The 23,024-nt window shown below is 37.8% G+C and overlaps 1 protein-coding gene across 5 annotated transcripts in view; it reads left to right on the top strand.

The window, feature by feature from the left end:
- Positions 1 to 23,024, top strand: part of CFAP44 (cilia and flagella associated protein 44) — a 153,615-nt gene that overhangs the window by 43,765 nt on the left and 86,826 nt on the right. For all 5 annotated transcript variants that reach the window (XM_031009240.3, XM_055381624.2, XM_055381620.2 and 2 more), the window contains 6 exons: positions 377 to 476; positions 1,020 to 1,114; positions 4,286 to 4,495; positions 5,153 to 5,263; positions 19,934 to 20,095; positions 21,442 to 21,678. In XM_031009240.3, the coding sequence (XP_030865100.3) occupies positions 377 to 476; positions 1,020 to 1,114; positions 4,286 to 4,495; positions 5,153 to 5,263; positions 19,934 to 20,095; positions 21,442 to 21,678 (915 nt within the window). The remainder of the gene's footprint in view (positions 1 to 376; positions 477 to 1,019; positions 1,115 to 4,285; positions 4,496 to 5,152; positions 5,264 to 19,933; positions 20,096 to 21,441; positions 21,679 to 23,024) is intronic.

Here is a 23,024-nt window from a genome sequence, read left to right as displayed (position 1 = left end):
TACCTAACATTATATAGTACTTTATAGTTTTTATAAATGTATGGAATTTTCATGTATTTTATCTCATGTGGTCCTCATCACTACCCTATTTAGTAGGCAAGCAGCTGTTACCATCTCATTTTACAGATGAAGAAATGGAAACTGGCATTTGAGGTGACTTGCGCAAAATCACACAGCCATTAAGGACAAAGCCCAGGACTCTCTCTGGTTCTCCTAATTCTGAACCAGTGTTCTTTCTAACTTTTTAGGCTTTTTCTTATTTCTATCCAAATAAAATCACATGTGTTATATTTTTATCTTTGCATTTTTTTAAACTTGATCTTAATTCTTTGTTACTCTGTCTTTGAGATCTAGTAAGCTGTCTATCTATTCTCAGACCCAGGACCCAGAATGCCTCTTCTCCTTCCATTCTGGAGCTATTGAAGCCGTGGCTGTTTCTCCTCTCACTTATCTCATGGCCACAACTGCCTTGGACTGTAAGTAGGAACTCTTAATAAAAATATGCCTGGCCTTGTTTTGTTTTATTTGCAATAAAATTTTTGTATGTGTTTGACTTAAGAGCATTTGGGGATTTTCCCAAAAGGGGAGCCTCTTGAATGCAAGCGAGTTGAACTGTGGAGAGGAGACGCCACAAAACACAGCAGCCATGGTTATTGTGAGAGATTAAAAGAAGGACAAAATCTGTAAATTGCTCATGAAAATGCTGCTCATTTTGATATTGTCCACATTTGTGTTTTTTCTATTCTTTCCGTCTCCTTTCTTCCTTCTTAACTTATGGCAAATCTATATGGACTATGCAAGGTGAAATTGACCCAGCAGTCAATCATCTGTTTTCTTCTTTATTATTCATGTTTATGAATTACCTGTTTGAGGTTGTACATGAATTTTTTTACAAAAGAAAGTTATTGACTGATTTAGTTAAGAAATTTCTTGTTATAATATTCAACATGTAAAAAGTGAGCCAAGACTTAAAAAATTATGTATATAATTTTTTTTCTTTTAAAACTGTCTTTCTATAGGCTCTGTTCGAATCTATGATTTTGCTAGCAAAACTCCTTTGGCCCAGATGAAATTCAAACAAGGAGGTACTGCCCTTGTTTGGGTACCCCGAATGGTAAGTTTGTTGTTATAATGAACTACCAGAATCCATTGGTAAATATGGTATATCAATGCTATTTCCTGGAAATATAGATATTTGCTGACTCAAAATTTTAAGGAATAATAAAAGTTTTAAGTTAGTTTATTTTAGTCAGAATGTAATAGAAATCTTTACCATGATTGTTGTTATGGGTTTGGTCTTGTTTTTAGTGAAATTTTTTGCCACCTGTAGATTTGTAACAGTTTCATGTTGCAAAGCAATTTCCCAACAGAACTTTGTGTATCTAGCCTCGATCCATCTGACTCTGATTTCATTCATTCTATTAATATTTACAGAGTGCCGACAATGTGCCAGGCCTTGTTTTAGATTCTGGGAATATAGCAGTGAATAAAACGACAAAAAATACTTGCCCCTCATGGACCTTATGCTTTAGTGGGAGGGAGGCAGAGGCAGATAGTAGTCAAAATAAGTAAGTTAAGTACATGTTATGTTAGATAATTGTAAGAACTATAGAAAAAAATTAGGCTGAGATAGGGAGTTGTTCCATTTATCAATTGCTGTATAATAAACTATCTCAAAATGTAGTGGCATAAAATAATCATTTTATTTTGCTCATGTAGTCTTTGTGTTGGGATTCGGGTGACAGCAGAGATGGATTGTCTCTGCTTCAGAGTGTCTGGGAACTCAGCCGGGAAGACATGAATGGCTGGGCCTGGAATAATACAAAGGCTTCTTGATCACAAGGCTGTCACCTGGGTTGGATGACTTGAAGGCTAGGCTAAGCTGGGACTGCCAACTGGAGTGTTTATACCTAATACCCTCTCCATGTGGCTTAGGTTTCATCAGAACATGGCAGCCTCAGGACAGTCACACACTTTTTACATGGTAGCTCAGGGCTCCAAGATCTAGTGTTCCAACTGTAAAGGCAGAAGCTGATGGCCTTTTATGGCCCATTCCCCAGAAGTCAAAATATCACTTCTACCATACTTGATTGGGTGAAGCAGTCACACAGTCACAAGCCCCATACAGAATCAAGAGGAGGGAACTTAAACCCCATCTGTCCATGGGAGGCCCATCAAAGATTTGCAGCCATATTTTTAAAATGCCATGGAAGTATTTGGGGAAATATTTAATCTTTACTATTTTGGGTTGAAATTAAAGAGAAAATATTCCAGGCTAAAAGTAAATTTGGATATAACTGGAATTAGGGGGAATTTCATGATGGGATCAAGATCAGAAAGAGTACTTAGTCCAGGGAAGAGAGCCATCTTCATGATGAGGCTAGAGTAAGTAGAAATGACAGAGCATTTGGCTTGGCAGACCTAGCTCACTCACTATCCTAATCTAGTTACACTCTTAACTGAAGTCTTAAAACTACAATCCAGGTAATTGAATTGTTTATTCAGATGATCGTGTAATGTTCACAGCATGTTTCCTTTTTTAGGCTTATATTCGAGTAATGATCATATGGATTTTAAGCTACAATTAAAATGTCCCTTCTCCATACCCCCTTACCTTTCTGGAAGGCTACACATCAGTTTTTATGACTCAGCTCAGGTCAGACATCATCTCTGCATAACCCTCCATGAATCTACCTTCAAGTAGAGTTAGGGCCTCCTTCCTCTGTGATTTTCTTCCCCTTAGTGCTTGTGTGTATATCTCTTACAGCATTTATCAGAGCATACTAAGATTATGTGCTTTATTGTCTTCCCACTAGACTGTTTTTCATGGACAACCATGCCTTATTCTTCTTTGCATCTCCAGTGCCTCTACAGTTACTGGTACATTTAGACACTTAGTAAATTTTTATTGGATAAACAACATTCAACTGAAGTTGAATGATGTACAGCTTTTTTATTCCCTAAATTCTCGTAACTGATGGTCACTGAGCTCTACAGGATGCCCAGGCTCTTCCAAGACAGTAGATTTGGTACATTCCAACATTGGTAGGTTTACATGTCTAGCTGAGACTTTTCCTCTAAGCTGCAGACTATGATATCTTTATTTTAAAATCTCAAGGGGACCTCGAACTCCATGTTTCCAAAACTAAGTCCATGATCTTCTGCACATCCCCAATCATCCCTCTCTCTAAATCAACAATAGCAACTACAAACCACACACACACCTGGCTCCCTTCCAGTGTTTTCTGTCACAGTTAGTGCCATTATCAGTCATCCTTGACTCCTCCCTCTGCTTCATTCCCCATATCCAGTAATACCAAGTAGGGCCATTACACATCTTCCTAAAATATGTTCATATCCCTCATCTTCACTACATTACCTCAAACCAATAGTTCCCCTGAAGTGTAGAAGCCATCTTAAAAGATCTTTCAAAAGTTCTCCCAGCATCCTATCCAAACCACCTCATATCTATTTTCCATACTGCAGCTAGGATGTCATTTTAAAAAGAGCAAATCTGACCATGTCACTACCACTTCCCCCTGGAACCCAACTAAAAACACTTTGATGGCTTTCCACTGCTCTGGGATGAAGCCTTTTCTTATTGTGACATGGAAGCCATTTTATGATCTGCTGCCTGCCTCTCTTCCTCTCCAGCCTCCTGGGGAAACATTGTTCTCTTACTCTAGTCAGACTATAACTTTTTCTTGAGTTCTGTTATTTCCTGCCACAGGACTTCTGCACAAGTTAAATTCTCTCTTAGGAGTGCTTGTGCCACCTTCCTGTACCTAGCTAATTCCTGAGCATCCTTTTGTTATCAGCTCCACCATCTCTTGCTTAGGGAAGCCATAAGTCGAGGTCAGCCTTCTTTGTTATATGCTCTCAGAGAATACATTTCTTTCTTTTAGCACTTATTTCAGTTCATAATTTCACACTCATTTATGTGATTAACGTCTGCACCTTTCACTAGACCAAAACTCTGTGAAACCAAGCACTGAGTCGGTTTATATTCACCACTGTGTTGCTGATGATAGGTGCTTAGCATGTGGTAGGCAGACACTCTGCTGTTTGTTCATTCAATGTTTGAATTAACGTTGTTTATCCTTCCTGTGGTCATTGGTTACAAGGAACTATGCTGGAATGGATAGAGGTTACCAGAAAGTGGTATAAAGAATTGCCAATGGGCAGCCAATATTAAATTACCTGAGTCTAAGTAAAATATCTGTTATATAGTACAGCTTTCTCAATTTAACTAGTTTCAGGTCCCTTATCTTTAATTTTCTCCAAGGTAAACTTCACTGGAGCACAAATTATTGTAGGATTTGAAGATGGAGTTGTTCGAATTCTTGAACTTTATGATCCAAAAGGGCTCACGATTTTTGCGGGACGGAAGAAAATTTTGGATGCTGATATTCAGTTGAAACAGGTTTTCAAACCCCATACTGCTTGTGTCACTGCTTTAGCTTATGAACGTGATGGGGAAATTCTAGCCACAGGGGTAAGCAGTACATTTCCTTTCTTTTCTTGTTGAAATTTTATAGTTAAATTGCCTTATAAGTCCTCCTACTTCATCATGTCTTATTTACTGAAATTCATTTTCTATCAATATATTCACATTTTGCTTTCTTTGTAGTCATATTCTTTCAGCGTAGTCTGTGAATAACCCTCTTTTTAATCAGAAGAGAGCTGGAGCATGTGAATAACACTTAAAAATATTCTTACAAATTGAATTCTAATGCTTATTTTAGGTGAATTGAAAATTTCAACTGGGGACCATGCTAGTTGTATTATTTATAATCAGTATTTTATTCAGCATAGTTATGTTCTTATATAGAATTGCCATAAATGAAGAGAATAACTGTGTAAATTCTTTATGCACTAATAGGTGAGCATATGCATGGTATAATTTTTTTGTGTGAATTTCTGAAAGTATGGTGATCATATTTTCAGAACCACATACTGAAACACATGGTTTTCCAAATGTTCTAATGTGGAAAATTGAGCAAGTTTTAGAAATAAGAATTCTCCTAGAATAATCTGGGATATATGACCATTGTGGATAGAGATAGCGTTATGTTATTAAATGCTTTTTTGTGATCTATAGACTAGATTTCATAGTAATATATATTTCGTCGGTATGTCTTTTTTTCCTTAGAGTAAAGATCAAACTGTTTTCTTCTTTGAAGTGGAAAGGGATTATAAGCCAATTGGTTATATTAATACTCCTGGACCTGTGTGTCAGTTAATGTGGTCTCCCATGTCTCATGTAAGTCATTATTATTTGTCTTCCTGTTTGAATCTCAATTACTACATAGTGAAACTATCTTGTAGATAGAGAATAGCAGGTGGAATTTTTAGCCCACTCCTGGTTCCTGCAGTGAGGGTCAGGGATGCAGCAACAGAAAGCTCAGGTGGCTGCTGCTGGGGTTGGCCCGTAGAGCATCACTCAGGAGCCTTGCTCTCTCCTCACTGCCTCCTTTCTCTTCCATGGGCTTATTAGTTGACCATGATCTTCTCTCAAAAACCAGGATTATATCAGGCTTTGTTCCAACGGGACTTTTGGCCACAGGCACGGCATGTCGAAATGCTTTCACCTGGATCAGTCAGTCTCTCTAACAATCAGAAGCTGAATTCTAAGGTCTGAATGTACTTTTCCTCATCTTTATCTCTTTACTTCTCCTCTGCCCTCAATCCACATCTATTTTCTCTTCTATCCTTTTATTTCTTCTTAGCAATTGGTAATTCGGTATTGATTACTAATCTCTTTTAATGTCTCCAGTTTTACTAAATGTGAGCATATGAGAATTCAGTCATCTAAATATTGATTGACTGTCTAAACCAAGTGCTGTGCCAGGTGCTGAGATGATAATACTGATGAATTGCATAGAAGTGCCATCAGGATTATTGGAGTAACGTTGGTAATCCACTTTAAGCTTTTCTAAATAAAAGGACCATAAAATATATTAGTATTATCTACAAAATGCTTTTTGAAGTTAGTCAACAAATACTCATTGTTTCTATCTTTTCTAGGCACTGTGGTGGATTAAATAAGCAGTACAAAGTAGTCTCTCAAGGAGAAAAAACTATACATTTAAAAAGTTAAATATACCTTATCATTGAATAATAAGGTTTCACAAAGGAATTGGTGACTAAAATATCAATGGTGTAGACCAAGCTTGTCCATCCCATAGCCTGTGGGCTGCATGCATGTGGGCTTTGAATGAGGTGCAACACAAATTCGTAAACTTTCTTAAAACTTTATGAGATATTTTGCAAATTTTTTTTTTTAGCTCGTCAGCTGTTGTTAGTGTTAGTGTATTTTATGTGTGGGCCAAGACAATTCTTCTTTTTGCAGTGTGGCCCAGGGAAGCAAAAAGATTGGACACCCCTGGTATAGAGAATGTGTGTTGTGAATTTAGAGCAGGCAACTATCAAGAAAGGAAGAAGTTAAAATTAAGTTATTATTTTGTATTATTGTACCTTGATTTTGAGAAATTGGTAGGATATGACCAAATGAATAAGAGATAAGTACAGATGGTTCAGGTGAGGGGAGTGATAGCTGCAAAGGAAGCTCTGTGAGAAAGCATGAATGTTTATATCACAACATATAATATTATGTGCATCCTTCATTCACTTCCCTAGATACAAAGTTAAAAAGATCAACCAACATTTGGCAGGGGTTGGGGTGGTGAGTGGGAGGGGAGTAGGTGTGACATTAAAGAAGTAGCTTGAAGGAGACCTTTGTGGTGATGGTATAGTTTTGTGTCTTAATTGTCATGATGCTTACATAAATCTATACATATGAAAAAATGCTGCAGAGCTGTACACACATTCTATACTAATGTCAATGTCCTGGGTGGTTTTGTATAGTTGCATAACATGTAACCAGTGGTAGAAACTGAGTGAAGGGTATGTGATACCTCTCTGTACTATCTTTTCAACTTCCTGTAAATCTATACTTATTTCAAAATAACTTTAAAAAAATTAAAAGTAATTTTTAGTTTATTTGTGTGGCTATAAAGGAATACTTGAGGCTGGGCAATTTGGCTCATGGCTTTGCAGGCTATACGAGAAGCATGGTGCCAGCATCTTCTTCTGGTGAGGGCCTCACGGGCTTGTAGTCATGTCAGAAGGTGAAAAGGAGTTAGCCTGTATAGAGATCATGTGGTGAGAGAGGAAGCAAGAGGGAGAGTGGGGAGATCAGGCGCGGTGGCTCACGCCTGTAATCCCAGCACTTTGGAAGGCCAAGGCAAGTAGATCACTTGAGTGCAGCAGTTGAGACAAGCTTGGGCAACATAGTGAAACCCTGTCTCTACAAAAAATACAAAAATTAGCCAGGTATGGTGGTGCATGCCTCTAGTCCCAGCTACTCGGGAGGTTGAGGTGGGAGGATCGCTTGAGGCTGCAGTGTGCCAAGATCGTGTCACTGCGCTCCATCCAGCTTGGGTGTCAAGAGTGAGACCCTATCACAAACAAACAAACAAAAGAGGGAGTGGGGAAGTGCCAGGCTTTTTTTAATAACCAGCTCTCCTGGGAATGAATAGAACAAGAACCCACCCCCTTCCCCACCTAGGGAAATCATCAATCTATTCATGAGGCGTCCACCCGCAAGACCCAAACACCTCCCATTAGGCCCCATGTCTAACATTAGAGATCAAATTTCAACATGAGATTTGGAGGGGACAAACATCCTGTAACGTACAAGACCAAAACACTCAGCATAATTTAAAAGTCATTTTGGGCAGTGCTGCTTGCTAGCACTTGTATTTCTAATGTCATTTGCAAATTACTAAAGTAAAAAGTAAATTACTGTATGTAACTGACCTGCTACAGACTTTAATTGTCCAAATTGCAATAGGTCTTAGCCCTTACCAGCTGAAATATCAGATCTCATATCTGAGCGTAACGTATTAAGCTTCTGCCTGATGGCTTTGGGTGGTTCTGGTAAGGGTGCATCCCATGTACACACAGAGCCATTCTGTCTGCCATGGCTACTACCATGTTCACTTTGGCAGCAGTGTGGAGGAGATACAAGGGAGCCAGGTCAGGGGCAGGTGGATCTATTGGGCAGCTGTGATGTGACTAGAGCATGAAAGACTGTGCAGACAAGAGATATTTAGAAGAGAGAATTGATAGAACTTGGTGATCTTTTATTTTTGTGAAGACAATTTTGAGGTATCTAAGTGGAGTTCATTATAGTTTCTCTAAGACATGTTCTTCCTCCCGTATTATTCTTGGACTTCATTTTCCCTGTCACTAAAGCCAGAATCTTGAGAGTTATTCTGGTCTTTATTATTATTATTTGTAATTTTTGTGGATACATGGTAGATATATGTATTTATGGGGTACATGAGACATTTTGATAAGGCATATAATGCATAATAATCATATGAGGGTAAATGGGATATCCATCACCTCAAGCATTTATCCTTTGTGTTACAAACAATCCACTCATACTCTTTTAGTTATTTTGACATGTGCAATAAATTATTATTGACTATAATCTCCCTGTTGTGCTAATAAATACTATATCTTATTCATTCTATGTATTTTTTCTTACTCATATACCATCCCCAATTTGCACCCCACCCTCCGCCACACCCACCACCCTTCTAAGCCGCTAGTAACCATCATTCTACTCGCCATCTCTATGAGTTCAGTTGTTTTAATTGTTAGCTCACAAGTAAGGGAGACCATGTGATGTTTGTCTTTCTGTACCTGGCTTTTTTCGCTTAACTTAATAACCTCCAGTTCCATCCAGGTTGTTGCAAATCATAGGATTTCATTCTTTTTTATGGCTGAAGAGTACGCATTGTGTATATGTACTACATTTTCTTTATCCATTCATCTCTTGAGGGATACTTAGATTGCTTTCAAATCTTGACTATTGTGAATAGTGATGCAATAAACATGGGAGTACAGATGTACTGATTTCCTTCAATATACTGATTTCCTTTCTTTTGGGTGTATACCTAGCAGTGGGATTGCTGGATCATATGTTAGCTCCATTTTTAGTTTTTTTGAGGAACCCCAAACTGTTCTCCATAGTGGTTGTACTAATTTACATTCCTACCAACAGTATAATTTACTCCACATTCTTGCCAGCATTTGTCATTGCCTGTCTTTTGGAAAAAAGCCATTTTAACAGGAATGAGATGATATATCATAATTTTTATTCGCATTTCTCTGATGATTAGTGATGTTGAGCACCTTTTCATATACCTGTTTGCCATTCTCATGCCTTCTTTTCAGAAATATCTCTTCAGAACTTTTCCCAATTTTAAAATTGGATTAGTAGATTTTTTTCCCCCATAGAGTTGTTTGGGCTCCTTATATATTCTGGTTATTAATTCCTTGTCAGATGGATGATTTGCAAATATTTTCTCTCATTCTGTGAGAGAAATATTCTTCACTTTAGAGAATTTAATTCACTTTATGAAGAGAATTAAAAGAAATTCTCTTCACTTTATTGATGGCTTCCTTTGCTGCGCAGAAGGTTTTTAAGTTGATGTGATTCCATTTGTCCATTTTCGCTTTGGTTGCCTGTGCTTGTGGGGTGTTATTCAAGAAATCTTTGCCCAGTCTAATGTCCTGGAGAGTTTCCCCAATGTTTTCTTTTAATTGTTTCATAGTTTTGAGGTCTTACGTTTAAGTCTTTAATCCATTTTGATTTGATTTTTGTATATAGCAAGAGATAGGGGTCATTTTATTCTTCTGCATATGGATATCCAGTTTTTCCAGAACTGTTTATTAAAGAGACTGCTCTTTGTGCAATGTATGTTCTTGGCATCTTTGTCAAAAATGAGCTCATCGTAGATGTATGGATTTGTTTCTGCATTCTGTATTCTGTTCTATTAGTCTGTGTTTCTGTTTTTATGTCAGTACCATGCTGTTTTGGTTCCTGTATCTCTGTAGTATAACTTGAAGTCAGCTAATGTGATTTCGCCAGCTTTGTTCTTTCTGCTCAGCATAGCTTTGTCTATTCTGAGTCTTTTGTGATTCTGTATAAATTTTAGGATTTTTTTTCTATGTATATGAAGAATGTGATTGCTATTTTGATAGGGATTGCGTTGAATTTGTAGATTGCTTTAGATACTATGGACATTTTACCAGTATTGATTCTTCCAATCTATGAATACGGAATATCTTTCCTTTTTTGTGTCCTCTTCAATTTCTTTCATCCATATTTTATAGTTGTCATTGTAGAAATCTTTCACTTCTTTGGTTAAGTTAATCTCTATATATTTTATTTTATTTGTAACTATTATAAGTGTGATTACTTTTTTGATTTCTTTTTCAGATTGTTTGCTGTTGGTGTATAGAAATGCTATTGATTTTTGTGTGTTGATTTTGTATCCTGCAACTTTACCGAATTTGTTTACCAGTTCTAATAGTTTTTTGGTGGCGTCTTTAGATTTTACCAAATATAAGATCATATAATCTGCAAACAAGGATAATTTGACTTCTTTCTTTCTAGTTTGGATGCCCTTTATTTCTTTCTTATCTGATTGCTCTATCTAGAACTTCCAGTACTATGTTGAATAACAGCAGTAACAGTGGGCATCTTTGTTGTGTTTCAGATCTTAGAGGAAAGGCTTTCTGTATTTCTTCATTCAGTATGATACTAGCTATAGGTCTGTCATATGTGGGTTTTATTGTGTTGAGGTATATTCCTTCTCTACCCAGTCTTTTGAGAATTTTTATCATGATGGGATGTTGAATTTTATCAAGTGCATTTTCAGCATCAATTGAAATGATGGTGTGAATTTTGTCCTTCATTCTGTTGATATGATGTACCACATTGATTGATTTGCATATGTTGAACCATCCTTGCATCCCTGGGATAATTCCCACTTGGCCATGATGAATGATCTTTTTAATGTGTTGTTGAATTCAGTTTGCTAGTATTTTGTTGAGGTTTTGCATCAATATTCATCTGTGATAGTGGCCTATAGTTTTCTTTTTATGATGTGCCTTTGTCTGGCTTTGGTATTAGGGTAGTACTGGCCTTGTTGAATGAGTTTGGAAGTATTCCTGCCTCCTCAGTTTTCATAATAGTTTGAGCACGATTGGTATTCTTAAATGTTTGGTAGAGTTCAACAGTGAAGCCATTGGGTCCCAGGCTTTTCTTTGCTAGGAGAATTTTTTTATTATGGCTTTGATCTCATTACTCATAATTGGTCTGTTCACGTTTTGAATTTCTTCATGGTTCAGTCTTGGTAGGTTGTATGTGTCTAGGAATTTTACTATTTCTTCAAGGTTTTAAAATTTACTTGCATAAAGTTGCTCATAGTAGCCTCTACTGATCCCTTGAATTTCTGTGGTATCAGTTGTAATGTCTCCTTTTTCATCTTTGATTTCATATATTTTAGGCTTCTCTCTCTTTTTTTGTTAGTCTGGCTAAAGGTTTGTCAATTTATCTTTTGAAAAAAACAACTTTTTAATTTGTTGATCTTTTGTTTTCTTTCAATTTCATTTAATTTTGTTCTGATCTTTTTCATTTATTTTCTTCTACTAATTTTGGGTTTGGTTTGCACTTGCTTTTTTAGTTCTTTAAGATATGTCATTAGTTATTTGAGGTTTTTCTATCTTTTTTGATGTAGTTACTTATAGCTATAAACTTTTCTCTTAGTACTGCTTTCACCGTATATCATAGGTTTTGGTATGTTGTGTTTCCACTGTCATTTGTTTCAAGACATTTTTAAATTTTCTTCTTAATTTCTTCATTGACCCACTGGTCATTCAGGAACATATTGTTTAATTCCTGTGAGTTCATGTAGTTTCCAAAATTCCTTTTTATTGATTTCTAATTTTATTCCATTGTGGTCAGAGAAGATACTTGATATAATTTCAATTTTTGGAATGTTTTAAGACTTGTTTTATGGACTAACATATGGTCTGTTCTTAAGAATTATCCATATGCTGAGGAGAATAATGTGTATTCTGCAGCCATTGGATAAAAAGTTCTATAAATATCTATTAGGTCAATTTGGTCTATAGTGCAGATTAAGTCCAATGTTTCCTTATTCATTTTCTGCCTGGATGATCTGTCCAGTGTTGACAGTTGGGTGTTAGAGTCTCCAGCTATTGTTGTATTGGGGTTGATCTCTTTCTTTAGCTCTAATAATATTTGGCTTATATATCTGAGTTCTCCAGCATTGGATGCATATATATTTACAATTGTTATATCCTTTTACTGAATTGACCCCTTTATCATTATATAATGACCTTCTATGTCTTAAAATCTATTTTTTTCTGATGTAAGTGTAATTATTTCTACTCTATTTTGATTTCTGTTTGCATGGAACATCTTTCTGTTCCTTTACTTTCAGTCTATATGTGTCTTTATAGATGAGGTGTGTTTCTTGTAGGCAACAGATCACTGAGTCTTGTTTTTTAAATCCATTCAGCCATCTCATTTCTTTTGTTTAGAGAGTTTAGTCCATTTACTTTCAATGCTATTGTTGATAAGTAAGGACTTACTTTTGCCATTTTGTTATTTGTTTTCTGGTTGATTTGTGGTCTTCTCTTTCTTCTCTCCTTCCTTCTTATCTACGTTTTAGTGACGGTGATTTTCTCTGGTGGTATGTTTTAAATTTCTTGTGTATCCATTGTATGTTTTTTTTATTGAAGTTACTATCAGGATTGCAAATAATATCTTATAACCTGTTATTTTAACTGATGACAACTTAACACTGATTTTATAAACAAACTAATAAGCAAGTCCCCACAACTGGGACTGTGCTGGGTCAGTCCTGAAGCCAGAATAGCACTGGGTCTTGCCCAAGGCCTGTGGTAACCACTCCCTGGCTACTGCCTATGTTTGCTCAAGTCCCTAGGTCTCTACAACCAGCAGGTGGTGAAGCCAGCCAGGCTTGTATTCCCTTCAGGGTGGTGAGATCGTCAGGCGGGTCCAGGGATGCTGTCTGGGAGTCAAGGCCTGGAGTCAGAAACCTTAGGAATTTGCCTGGTGTTCTATTCTACTGTGGCTGAACTGGCACTCCAACCATGAAATGCAGTCCTTCCCATTCTTCCCTCCCTTTTCCACAAGCAGAGAAGTCTCTTCCCAAGGCTGCCACTACCCCAGACCTGTGGCAAGTACTCCCTGGCTATTGCTGATTCTCACTCAAGGCCCAAGGGCTCTTCAGTCAGCTTGTGGTGAATGCTGGCAGTCCTGAGTCTTTCCCTTCAGGACAGTGGGCTTTCCTCTGGCCCAGGACCAGAAATGGTGTCCAAGAGCTAAGGCTTGAAATTGGGAGCCCCAGGTGCCCACTTAGTGCTCTATTCCACTGTGCCCAAGCTGGTACCTAAACTGCAAGACAAAATACCCTTGACTCTTCCCTCTCCTTACTTCTCAAGCAGAAGGAGTCCTTCCTCATAGCCACCACAGTTGGGAATGTGCTGGGTCATACCTAAAACCAGCTTGTCCCAGAGTCTCATCCAAGGCCCACAGTGTGTACTACCTGGCCATCACTGTTGATTATTCGGGGCCCAAGCGCTCTTTAGTCAGCAGGTGATGAATCCTGCCAGAATTGAGTCCTTCTCTTCAAGGGGATGGGTTCCCTGCTGTCCCAGGGTGTGTCTGGAGATATCATCTGGGACCTAGGGCCTGGAATAGGGGCCTCACAACTGTTCCTGGTGCCCTAACTACTGTGACTTAGCTGGTATCCAAGTTGCAAGACCAAGTCCTCTTTATTTTTCCCCCTCCTCTCCTTAAGCAGATGGGAGAATTATCTCCCAGAGCTGCGAGCTGTGCTGCCTGGGGTTGGGCAAGAGGTGGCACAGACACTCTCTTGGCCACCCAGGCTGGTGTCTCACTATATTGCATGCCCTCCAAAATCCACTGGCTCTGAGCCCAGTACAGCACCAGGACTTGTCTAGGAATTGCAGTCCTTATGGCCTAGACTGCCTTTCAAGTTTATTTAGGATCACAGAGCACTTTAGGCTGTGGTGGTGAGGCTTACCAGAACTCAGGTTCTGACTACTGGGCTGAACCATTCCCCTCTGACTCGGGCTGGTCTAAATACTCTGTCTGTGGGCACTGGCTGAGTTCTGCCCAAAGCTGCTTTCTATTGTGACAGGCAGCACTGTGTTCTGATGCAGTCTCACAGTTATTGCTCTGTCCTTCCCCCAAGTACCCAGATTATCTCTTCATGCCACACAGCCACCAGAGTGGTGTCAGCAATTCAAGACTGTCTTTCCTACCCTCTGCAGTGCCTCTTTCAGTGATATAAAGTTAAAACCAAGTATTGTCATCACTCACCTGATTTTTGATTCTTAGCAAGGTGTTTTTGTGTGTGTGTAGATAGTTATTAAATTTGGTGTTCCTGTGGGGAGGTCAATTGGTGGAGGCTTCTAATCAGCCATCTTGCTCTGCCTCCTCCCTATTCTAGTCTTGTCCCCGCCTCTAACCACCTTGCCCTTCAGTAGTTCAGGAAGACTTATTGATTGTACAACCTAGGCATCTCTTCCTCTGTATCTTCTTTGTTCTTCACTGTTTCATGTAATATGCTTTTGAACTTGATCTTCTTTGCCTTAAATGACAAAACACAAAAGAAGACAGCAATAGACAAAAGACAGACAAAAGACCTACAGACTAATAGGAAATAATGAACAAGACAACAATAGTAAATCCTTCCCTATCAATAATTATTTTAAATGTATATGGATTAAACTCCACAATCTAAAGACATAGAGAAGCTGAATGAATAAAAAAAATAAGACCCAACTTGGTTGAAAGTGAAGAGATGAAAAAAGACATTCCATGCAAATGGTAACCAAACATGAGCAGGGATTGCTCTATTTATATCAGACAAAATAGACTTTACATAAAAAACTATCATAAGATACAAAGAATAACATCTTACAATAATAAAAGATAAGTCCACCAGAAAGATATAACAATTATGAATATATATACATCCCACCTCAGAGTACCTAAATATATAAAGCAAACATTGAGAAAGATGAAGGGAGAAATAGACAGTAATACAATGATAGCAGATTTCAGTATCCCACTTCTAATAATGGATAAAACATATAGATCGAAGATCAATAAAGAAACAGAGGCAGGGCGCAGTGCCTCATGCCTATAATCTCAGCACTCTGGGAGGCTGAGGCAGGCAGATCACCTGAGGTCAGGAGTTTGAGACAAGCCTGGTCAACATGGTGAAACCCTGTCTCTACCAAAAAAAAATACAAAAATTAGCTTTGTGGTGGCATGACTATAGTCCCAGCTACTGGGGAGGCTGAGGTGGGAGAATCGCTTGAACCCGGGAGGCGGAGGTTTCAGTGAGCTGAGGTCACACCACCACCCTCCAGCCTAGGTGAGAGTAAGACTCCAGCTCAAAACAAACAAACAAACAAAACTCCAGAAGACCTGTATAACACCATAGGCCAAATAGCCCTAACAGATGTGTTCAGAGCAGTCCACCGACAGCAGTAGAATACACATTCTTCTCAAGTGATATGGAACTTTCTCTGGGATAAATCAAATGTTGTTTTTACCACATACAATGAAGTTTTTTAAAAAAGAAAGAAAATCATAAAATATAAACTCTCTTTCTTTGAGGCTCTTGTCATTCCCCTATAACATCTTTTCTTTCTACATTGCTATCATCTTCTGACTACCTGGTTGATCCTGTTTCTTTATTTGAATTTTAAGAATATGGTTGTCTTTCTCTCTAGTAAAAGTGCAAACAAGTATTCTGAATGATCTTGTATTAGTCTGTTTTCACACTACTGATAAAGACATACCCAAGACTGGGTAATTTATAAATAAAAAGAGGTTTAATGGACTCACAGTTCCTCATGGCTGGGGAGGCCTCACAATCATGGTAGAAGACAAAGGAAGAGCTAAGGGATGTCTTACATGGCGGCAGGCAAGAAGAAGACTTGTGCAGGGGAATTCCTCTTTATAAATCTGTCAGATCTTGTGAGACTTATTCACTGTCATGAAAACAGCACAGGAAAGACCTGCCCCAATGATCCAATTACCTTCCACCAGGTCCCTCCCATGACACGTGGGAATTGTGGGGGCTACAATTCAAGATGAAACTTGGGTGGGGACACAGCCAAACCATATTAGATATTAACCATGTGGATAATCGATCAAACAGCATCAGACTCTGAACTTCTTGACTCCCTCATCTTCCATGATTTTTATAGTTTGCCCACACACTTTCACAGCTACCCACTGGATACTTATTACTGTGTTTTTGTTTGCTAGACCTACCATAACAAAATACAACAAAGTGGATGGCTTAAACAACATAATTTCTTTCCTTACGATTCTGGAGGCTAGAAGCCCCAAATCAAGGTGTTGGTAGATTTAGTTTCTTATGAGACCGCTGCTTGGCTTGCAGACAGCTGTTTCTTGCTGTGTTCTCACATGGTCATCTCTATGTTTGTGTTGTCTGTGTCTTAATCCCCTTTTCTTATAAAGACATCAATCATATTGGATTAAGGGCCCACCCTAACAACCCTGTTTTAACTTATCTCTTTTAAAGATCTATCCCCAAAGATCTATCAGTCACATTCTGAAGTATTGAGGGTTAGGACTTCAATATATGAATTTTTTTCTGAAGGGACACAATTCAGCACATAACAACTATAAGAGCTCAAGCTTAAAAGTCAACTATTTGGGGCCAGTTATGGTGGCTCACACCTGTAATCCCAGCACTTTGGGAGGTCAAGGTGGGTGGATCACAAGGTCAGGGGATCGAGACCATCCTGGCTAACACGGTGAAACTCTGTCTCTACTAAAAATACAAAAAAATTACCCAGGCATGGTGGCGGGCACCTGCAGTCCCACCTACTTGGGAGGCTGAGGCAGGAGAGTGGTGTAAACCCATGAGTCAGAGCTTGCAGTGAGCTGAGATCATGCCATTGCACTCCAGCCTGGGTGACAGAGCAAGACTCTGTCTCAGAAGAAAAAAAAAAAAAGTCAACTATTTGGAAATCATCATTCTCAGCAAACTAACACAGGAACAGAAAACCAAACACCACATGTTCTCACTCATAAGTGGAAGCTGAACAATGAGAACACATGGACACAGGGAGGGGAACATCACACACTGGGGCCTGGCAGGGGGTTGGGGGCTAGGGGAGGGATAGCATTAGGAGAAATACCTAATGTAGATGACGGGTTGATGGGTGCAGCAAACCACCATGGCACGTGTATACCTATGTAACAAACCTGCACGTTCTGCACATGTATCCTAGAACTTAAAGTATAATTTTTAAAAAAAGGTCAACTATTAAACTAGCCTTTACTCTGAGTTCACCCTTTGTCTTTTTGAGACAATTTATTTGCCACTCTTATCTCCAAGTAGTTCTTTCACGACACAGAGACCTGTATTTCATTCACCATTTGCTTTTCCTAACTTACTAGTTCACTCTTTTCTTCATTTCCTTCCATATCCAGCTTAAAATTTCTAATTCTTTATTTCAGTAATACTATGGACTGAATGTTTATGCTCCTCCTGACACTCCAATTCATATGTTGAAGCCTAAATTCCCCATGTGATAGTATTTGGAGGTGGGGCCTTTGAGGTAATTAGGTCATGAGGGTGGAGCCCTTGTGAATGGGATTAGTTTCCTTATTAGGGGATGAAGAGACCAGAGTTTCTTCTCTCTGTCCTGTGAGCATACAAGAAGACCACCATCGATGCAGCAGGAAAAATGCCCTTATCAGATACTGGATCTGCCAGTCCCTTGATCTTGGACTTCCCAGCTCCTAGAACTATGAGAAATGAATTTCTGTCATTTAAGCTACTTAGTTTATGGTATTCTATTATAGAAGCCTGAACTGACTAAGACAAACAAGGATCAATAACATTCTTCCAATGCCCTGATTTCCTTTATCCCTCTGTCTTCATACCCATCTAGCAAAAGTCCATCTCTGAATTTCCCCAACTAATTTATATTTGCCTATAGTAATCAGCCAAAGGCTGCTGGAGATAGTTATATGTCAATGAAGATTAGCTCCTCTATAATTTAGTGATTAAAATGGCCTGGACATAATCCATGAAATTGTTCAGCAATCCTATGACATTGCTCTTATCAACTCCCTCTTTCACACATGGTGACCATTTTAGAACTTTTCTTCTCCACAAAGCTTCAAGCCTTTTGCTCCCAATTCACTCTCAGCATCACTTACATCATAGAAAAACCAGGAGCCCTCAGGCAGGAACTTTTTCATTTCCCACTACCAAATGGAAAATCCCATTTACCTCTGTATTCACCTGCTCCTCGTCCCTCTTTTGCAATAGAGAAGCTGTCTCCCTTCCTACTTAAGGCCAATTCTGCCTCTTGCCCTTTTGTTTCTACTTTCTCCCAGTTTTTTTTCAATATTTTACATTATTTCTCTTTTCTGTCATAGAAATTTAATCATACCTGTTTATTGGATTGTTTCCTTCTGTATTTAAATATGTTCTTGTCTCTCCCACTTACAAAATATAACTTCCTTGATCTTATATTCTCCTCTAGCTACTACCATATTTCTCTAATCAGCCAACTTTCTCAGAAGGATTGACTATTCTCAGATTCCATTTCCTTATATATCACTCTCTCCTTTATGTGCTCTTACCTGACTTCTAGTCTCATCATTCCACCAAATCAGCTCTTCTAAAAGCACCAATAATATCCATTTAACATTTAGTTCTTATCTTTCTTGACCTCTTAGCATCATTTGATCCTGTCAATCTTTCCTTACTTTTTGAAATACCGTCTCGCTTTCACTTTTGTGATACTATGCTTTGCTGGTTCCCTCTCCCACATCTTGTCATTCTTTCTTAGTCTCCTTCACTCAGTCATTGAGTATTAAGTTTCCCTAAGGCTCTCCCAGTCTCTCCTCTCATTCTGCTCTTTTGCCCTAGGTGATGCCATCCAAGCCACAATTTTCTTATAAAAGCAAATGTTCCACAGGACTTTTGCACATGGTGTTTCCCTTGAGGGCTTGCTCCCTCAAACCCTCCCTTAACTCATTGTATAATTATAATTTATACATTTTTTACCTTGAAGCTCAGATACCACCTTCTCTGAAAGCTTTATACAACCTACTTGTTCTTATGACACCTCTGCAGGACTTCTGCAATTATAATTTACATTTATTTACCTGATTTGCTAAATGACAAGCTTCCATTGGAGGTAAGCTACATAATGGCAGATATTATATGTTTTTCTTATTATAAATTTATCCCTACCACTTAAGAAAATGCTGAGTACATAGTAGGTACACAACAAATAATTGTAGAATGAAATAACCAAATGAATAAACATTTCAAATAATGTATCTGTAAATATCAAGATGGAGATTTCCCATTCATGATTAAATGCATGGTTTTGAAGTCAAGAGACAGGTCTGGGCTGGAGAGATTAATTTGAAATTTAATTGCATGTAAGTGGTAATGAAGGTTGTAAGATTTCCCAGAAAATGCTTATGGAGGGAGAGAAGAGGGAAGAGGACAAAAAACCTTGGGAATATCCACGTTTGTTAAACTGAGGCAGATAGAGGATGAGCCATTAAAGTAGGATGGGACTGACTACGCCATCCACACACGCAGACTTTCCTTGGCAGTCCTAATTTTAATATCTGGTCCTTTCGGCTAACAGATTTCACAACCACATATATTCATCAGAAAATCAGAAAACATATATGAATCACATATGTTATAGCATCTATAAAGGAACCAAATGTAAATCTAATTTTAATAATTATTAATTTTTAATCAATAATGATATAACAATAATTAGTACTATGACAATATAATAATTATTAATAAACTTGACTTTTTACCAATAACTGCAGTGAGGAATTAAGTGTGTTTTAAACATGGCTAATATACATAGTAATTATATTTTTATTTATAATCTCTTTAAACTATGCTTTTAAAAATTTGCCTAAATGTAAATATGTTCAATTTTTCTTTTTTAGCCTGAAAGTACTTTACTAATTATCTGTGAAAATAGCTATATTCTTGAAGCTCCACTTCCAACCATAAAGCAAGAAGAGGATGATCATGATGTAGTCTCCTATGAAATCAAAGACATGTGCATAAAATGTTTCCATTTTTCAAGTGTCAAATCTAAGATTCTGGTATGGAATATTCCTGAAACATTATCTTATAATAATTTCCTTTCCTTAGAATATAAAATATCCTATGTTAAGTGCTGACAGAATACACAAAAGAATAAAACATAGGCCCTGAACTTAAGGAGTTTATAATCTGGTAGGAAAGCAGCTATTAGAAGGCAGTAGTAAATAGATACTGAAATCAAAATGCAAAGAAGGAAATTTTAGGGGTCTGCAGAGGAAAAGAGAGAAGATCCTGATAGAGGGATGGGAGGAGGTCAAAGATGACTGCATGGAAGTGACATTTAGTACCTAAAGAATGGGAGGGGCCAGGCACATTGGCTCATGCCTGTCATCCCAGCACTTTGGGAGGCTGAGGTGGGAGGATCGCTTGAGCCCGGGAGTTTATCGCTGCAGTGAGCTGTGATTGCACCAATGCACTCCAGCTCAGGTGACAGAGTGAGACCCTGTCTCAAGAAAAAAAAAATAGGGGGAATTTTGAGAGGTGAAAATAGGATGATGGCAATAAAGGCTGGAAGAACATCCCAAGAGAACGCAGAGTTGTGAGTGTTTTCAAGAAATGAGGAATACATCAATAAAATATAGGGAGGCAATTTGTTGAAGGATGTTGCAAGAGTCTGTGACCAATGCATGGAGCTCCTTAAGTGCCAGCCAAGACATTTCATTTTAGACCACTGGGATCCACTGTGAGTTTGTGAGGAGGGGATTGATGTGATGATATCATATAAGTTTGGGAGATATACCTAATGCTAGATGACGAGTTAGTGGGTGCAGTGCACCAGCATGGCACATGTATACATATGTAACTAACCTGCACATTGTGCACATGTACCCTAAAACTTAAAGTATAATAATAATAAATAAAATTAAAAAAAATAAGTTAGGAAGATTATTCTGAGGGGTGAACAGAATGAAGTGGTAAAAGATGGGAGGCGGAAATACCAGTGTCAGAGGGCTTTTGCAAAGGACAATTGATAGATGATGAAGGCCAAACTCACAGTATTACTGAAGTTGGAAGCAACTTTCCTTGTGGACTATTTCAGTCTACCTAATTCCTGGGTTAACAGTGATAGGCTCTAAGAGAAGTTATATTTAGCTTCTCTATTAGGAAAAAAATGACCAAATAATTTCTATAAAACCAAGATTGATGGGGGTAAAAAAAAATGAGTCATTCTAATGATTTAAAAGTTTTAATGATAAAAATATATTCTCGCATTGGTGAGTATTTTTAAATATTATTTGTTACAGAGCTGTGTATCTTCTTTCTATTTTCATTGTCATCCCTAATGGTGTAAATGAACGAATGAGTCATAATTGTTTTTATACCTACTTAATGTTTATTTTAAAAGAGATTAATAGAAATTGAAAAGAGGGAGAGACAAAGGGAGTTGAAGGAGAAAATAAGGGAAGAAAGGAGGAACAAGCTAGCAGCAGAGATGGGAGAAGATGGAGAAAAAGAATTTCAGGAGGAGGAAGAGGAGGAGGAGGAGGAAGAAGAGCCATTACCTGAAATATTTATTCCGTCAACCCCCTCTCCCATCCTCTGTGGATTTTACTCAGAGCCAGGGAAGTTCTGGGTTTCTTTGGTAAGTAACAATGTAATAATTTTTACCTCAATCATATTTCAATATAGTTTATAGTTATTGTAACTTCATTCTTTCTTACTCTTATGTTATGATTTCATTTATCTATTTATTTTTTTTAGATTTCATTTATTAAATACTATTGAAGTCGTGAGTTTTGATGAATGAATGTGGGATATAGTTGTTTTTAAATAATCTTAACATCTCTTTTATATGTCTTCTTGTGCAGATAATTGTACAGATAAATCTATAGATTATAGATTATCTATTATCTGCTTGTCAATCATACATGTTCCAGGCAGGTCAAAGAGGAGAAGGATCAAGCGTAGAAAGGCAAAAGGCTAGGGGTTTTTCCAACCAAGACTGTTGTTTTTTAATTTTGAAAAGAATAGCTTTCATGGCAGTACTATCCAGTAGACTTTTCTTACTTCTCATTATCTACAACTATGCTGTGGGGTCATATGCAAGTCTAGGAAGGTGAGTGCTTTTAGATGGTCTAATTGCCACCCTGAACAAAACCAGAACTTGGCTCATAAGGAAGAAGGGAAAAATGGATATTAGGAAGAAAGTACCAGGCGCTATCACAAGGCTGTAGGAGTATATCCTCCAATTATACATTTTTTACTATTTGCTTGAAATATTCTATTGATCTACTGCAAAGCAAGATTTCCTTCATTATAATTTTGTCACAATTTTCAGTTCCCTCCACCAAAAATAATTTCATAAAAGTGTGTGTGGAAGATCATTACTAATTCATCCCTGGTCCTAGGTCTTTAGCCAGGCCAGGACACTGACTAGCCAAGGACTATTGCTGTAAGGAGTGATGAGTGTTGACTTTTTCCCTCCTCAACTTTTCCTAGAAATGTAACTTTTGTATTACTAAGGAGGCAAGCAGAAAGAAGGATGGAAAATAGCATTGGAGACATCATAGGGCGTCATTTATTAGTTCCTCTACCCTTTCTGCCTGTCTTCTGTGTTTTATAAAACAATTGTAAATGGCTACTATTGTATGGAGTTCAAAGGATAAAGGGATAAAGAAAACATGGTTCCTCCCTTCAGGAAGTCTTCATTTGAGGGAAAGAGGTACAGAAACAATTAATGTAATACAATGCAATAAATTTCTAGTGTCCTGGAAATATAGATGCAAAAATTACTCATTATTTAACAAACATAATTGGGAAGATTGGGAAGATTGCTTGAGCCCAAGAGTTCGAGACCAGCCTGTGTAATATAGTGAGATCCCATCTCAAACAACAACAACAAAACACAAACAGAAAACTCCACGCATATTTAGTGCTTACTCTTAGGGTTTCCAAGTAAAATTACATAGTACATACTTACACTAAAAA

The sequence above is a fragment of the Gorilla gorilla genome, chromosome 2 (genome assembly GCF_029281585.2).
Source record: "Gorilla gorilla gorilla isolate KB3781 chromosome 2, NHGRI_mGorGor1-v2.1_pri, whole genome shotgun sequence".
NCBI lineage: Eukaryota > Metazoa > Chordata > Mammalia > Primates > Hominidae > Gorilla > Gorilla gorilla.
This window is presented reverse-complemented; position numbering and strand designations above follow the sequence as displayed.